This window comes from Salvia hispanica, chromosome 5, assembly GCF_023119035.1.
Source record: "Salvia hispanica cultivar TCC Black 2014 chromosome 5, UniMelb_Shisp_WGS_1.0, whole genome shotgun sequence".
NCBI lineage: Eukaryota > Viridiplantae > Streptophyta > Magnoliopsida > Lamiales > Lamiaceae > Salvia > Salvia hispanica.
This window is the reverse complement of record NC_062969.1, coordinates 26,708,265-26,711,813: the sequence shown is the minus strand read 5'-3', so window position 1 is coordinate 26,711,813 and position 3,549 is coordinate 26,708,265. Positions and strand designations below refer to the sequence as shown.

Here is a 3,549-nt window from a genome sequence, read left to right as displayed (position 1 = left end):
TATTTTTTACCAGCCTTTATGATATCTACATACCTGAGATTGCATGATTACATCCTTATTCATTTTTCTATGCAAGTAATGTATCTATAAGTACTTTTAGAGATTTTACTTCTCGACTTTCTGCACTGCACTGCAGTTAATACGAGATACTTGTTCAGTTTCTTTGTATCTCCCTTAAGCCTAAAGCTTTCTGTACTTTATTTTGCACATACCTTAATTGCTATGACCCATGCCCCTTCTTTTGATCAACCAAGATAACCTCACCATTATTCACTAGTGTAGCTTCTAATCATTATGGGAGGTTTAATAAAGTTAACGCTGTAGTCTTGTTCTTTACCAGCGCATAAATGACGAGATATGTAACTTGGACTACAGCAACTACAAGACAGAGATTAAATCTGCTGATTCTCAGGATTCTTTTAAGGAGGGTGTCATGGTCCTTGTGACTGGCTGCTTGATTGGAAAGGACAACATGAGAAGGAAGTTTGTGCAAACATTTTTCCTTGCTCCTCAAGACACGGGATACTTTGTTTTAAACGATGTTTTCAGGTATGTGGAGGAGACTACATCAGATGGTCTATCAGAGATGGCTACTGTAGCTGATGACACCCCATCAAGTGCTTTGACACAAGATCCAGGTCAGCACTTCTCGTTGTAAAATCTCTGAGCAAGATGACTTTCCAGGATGGCTTTCTTATCTTTGCCAATTTGTTTTCAGTACCTGCACAAGTGATTGATCCCCCCAAAAAAGAAAATATAACTTATGCAGAGGGAATTAAGATTGCTAAGAAGAAAGAGAATGACCAAGTGACTGATGAGAGAGCAGCTAGTCACCCTAGAGAAATTGTGGTGGCAGAAGAACCAAATAATTCTGCATACCTAGAGGATTTCCCAATAATGTCATATGCTTCAATAGTTGGCGCTCAAACAAAGAAGGGACCTACCAAAGTTTATATTCCTCCTACAGCAAGAGTAGCTTCTACAAAAACTGAGAAGCAATCAATTATTCCTCTTGCTGAGGCTTCAGTTTCTGAAGCATCAAAGAACTGTGCAACTGTCAATGCCCCAGAAATCGATTATGCCCATGATGAAGGTATTTTTATCTTTTTTGGTGGTATTTTACCTTTTTTTGTGGTATTTTACAACATTCAATAGGAAAACTTAAGGAAGCAAAGACCTCTATGATTGAAGCTAACAGTTGAACATATGCCAATTCTTATACTTGTGCCCTTATTTGACAAATCATATTAAATTTGTGTGCGCTTGTTTCTTACAGTTGAAGGTCATTCTATATATATCCGGAATTTGCCTCTAAATGTAACTGTTGCTCAGCTTGAAGCTGAATTTGCAAAATTTGGACCTATTAAGCAGAATGGGGTCCATGTCCGCAGGAACGAGGTTAGTGGTTAGTCATACTGTAGGTTTCTACTGCATTGTTCTTTCCTTTTAAGCTAACACTGATGTTAAAAAAGTCTGCTATTACATGAAGTATCTTGCATACGTGGTGTTTCTTACCCTTGGAAGTCCATTTTGCATCTGCTGGACACTTTGTGTATAATGCTATAATTCCTATCTTTGCAGCTACAAGGATTCTGTTTTGGCTTTGTTGAGTTTCAAGAGTTCAGCTCCATCCAAAGTGCAATCAAGGTATGCGCTCTACACATTGTTTTTATTGTTAACAGGCTACCAAAGTTTGTCCTTTGTTCTTGACAAAGCTATTGGTCTTCCGAAAACCAGCCTCCTTGATGTTCTTAAGTTCAAATTTTAAGTTCTTAAACTTCAAGCAAGTTATCTTTGTTGGATATTGAAGATCTTATATTTGAAATACACATTCTATTTGGTGCAAAGATTACCTTCTCTATGATAGGAGATTGCAGACAGTTCTGTTTTATGCCTTGCTAATATGGAAACTGTTTTAAGTTTTTTTCTTCCTTTTCTTCCAGTTATTCATGTTCCCCCAAACCTTCAGAATGTAATTATGGTCCTGGACCACAATGGCACCGTTTAATTCTTTCTGCTACATTTTCCTTGCAATTGCCTTCCTAAATCTCACGGCCTAGAGATTGAGGTTTTGATTAGTGATTTCAAGCATTGTCAATGTTATAACTATATAGAATAATCATAATTCCCATTCTGCCGCCAGTTCTGTAATCAGGAGTTGCACATAGTGCCGCACATATGAGTTGAAAACAGTGATTTGTTTTTCCTCCGATAAATGAGTACATTGGATGGACATGAATCAGGTTCAATAGTCAGTATGCTTTATGTTGATGCAAAATGTTGCTTACTTTTATTTTCTATTTCACCTATAATCATTATACCCCTACATATTTTGTCCAAGCTGTTCACTGTTTCAAATGTTGCATTCTCTTGTTGTTACCTCTGAATGCTTTGAATGCACATTTGTATATAGATTGGAAATTTTTGTCAAAGAAAATTTGGTTTCGATGCTCAACTTTTGTTTAGCTCTCCAATACATGACGTATCATATTGTCATAATAACTTCTGGGAATTCATGATATAAACATTAGATGATCTTCATAGTCTATGTTTAATGTCAATTGTTTACATTTCAGGCTTCTCCTATAACTATCGGGGGCCATCAAGCTACTGTGGAGATAAAGAGAAGCACATCTCGAGGTGAGCCCAGAGCCATCAACTTTTCATTTCTACAGTTCTATGCATGTGATACTTGATAAACTGATCCTGACATTTTCTATGTAGTTGGCAGCGGGAGGGGTCGTGTTAGCTCTCCAAGGGGAGGGTTTCATTTTGAAAACTTGAGGGGTCGTGGAAACTTCAGTGGTGGTCGGTTCTATGTGAGGAGTGATAGCTTCTGGGATAATTTCAGCAGTGGGCGGGGTGGAGAAGGCTATCACCAACAGAGAAGAGGACGGGGCAGCCCTCGTTAGAATGTAACTTCAACGTAGATTGAATGTGTGATGTATATGGTGGCAATTTTAACAGATTAATTCTGTTACCTGAATCATATGCTGGTAGTCGTTTGACTCACTTGTGTTAATATTAGGCAATTTTCTTCCTTGATTTGGTTGACTTCTAGTATAGTAATTAGTCAGTCAATTCTTTCTAACTGGTTTTTGTGTAGAAACGAATTCTTAATTCTGATTTCACGATGTATTTCTGCGAATCTATGAGCACTTTGCCTGCATTACAACTTATTAGTTAGGTGTTGTTCGGTTGTCAATGACGTATTCTTGTATGTATTATCCATTTAAGATTAAGTCGTGGGCTTATTTTAGTTGGAGAGAGTAACCATGACTAATTATTATTATAAGATTATCCATCTAAGATTAAATTGTTGGATAATCTTATGAACTAAACATAATGCATCTTTGATATAATCTTGCAAAGCGAGTAGTCCTTTTTATAGTATCACACTTATTGCATGTCCCAATTAATTTTCTATTTGAACTAATTCAAAATTATGAATTCATATTTATAAAATGATGATATCATTATGTCAAATTTAAAATTTACAAATGTATACAAAAAACAAAGACTAATCAGAGTATATATATGGAGTACAAC

At 36.4% G+C, this 3,549-nt stretch overlaps 1 protein-coding gene across 1 annotated transcript; it reads left to right on the top strand.

Moving 5' to 3' along the window:
• The first annotated feature begins 335 nt into the window (after positions 1 to 335).
• On the top strand, positions 336 to 3,148 carry LOC125190498 (nuclear transport factor 2-like). Its single transcript, XM_048087820.1, has 6 exons — positions 336 to 638; positions 719 to 1,093; positions 1,277 to 1,398; positions 1,582 to 1,647; positions 2,577 to 2,640; positions 2,725 to 3,148. Exons 1-6 carry the CDS (start codon positions 434 to 436, stop codon positions 2,910 to 2,912), a joined length of 1,020 nt encoding a protein of 339 aa, XP_047943777.1. The 5' UTR covers positions 336 to 433; the 3' UTR covers positions 2,913 to 3,148.
• Positions 3,149 to 3,549: the final 401 nt, after the last annotated feature.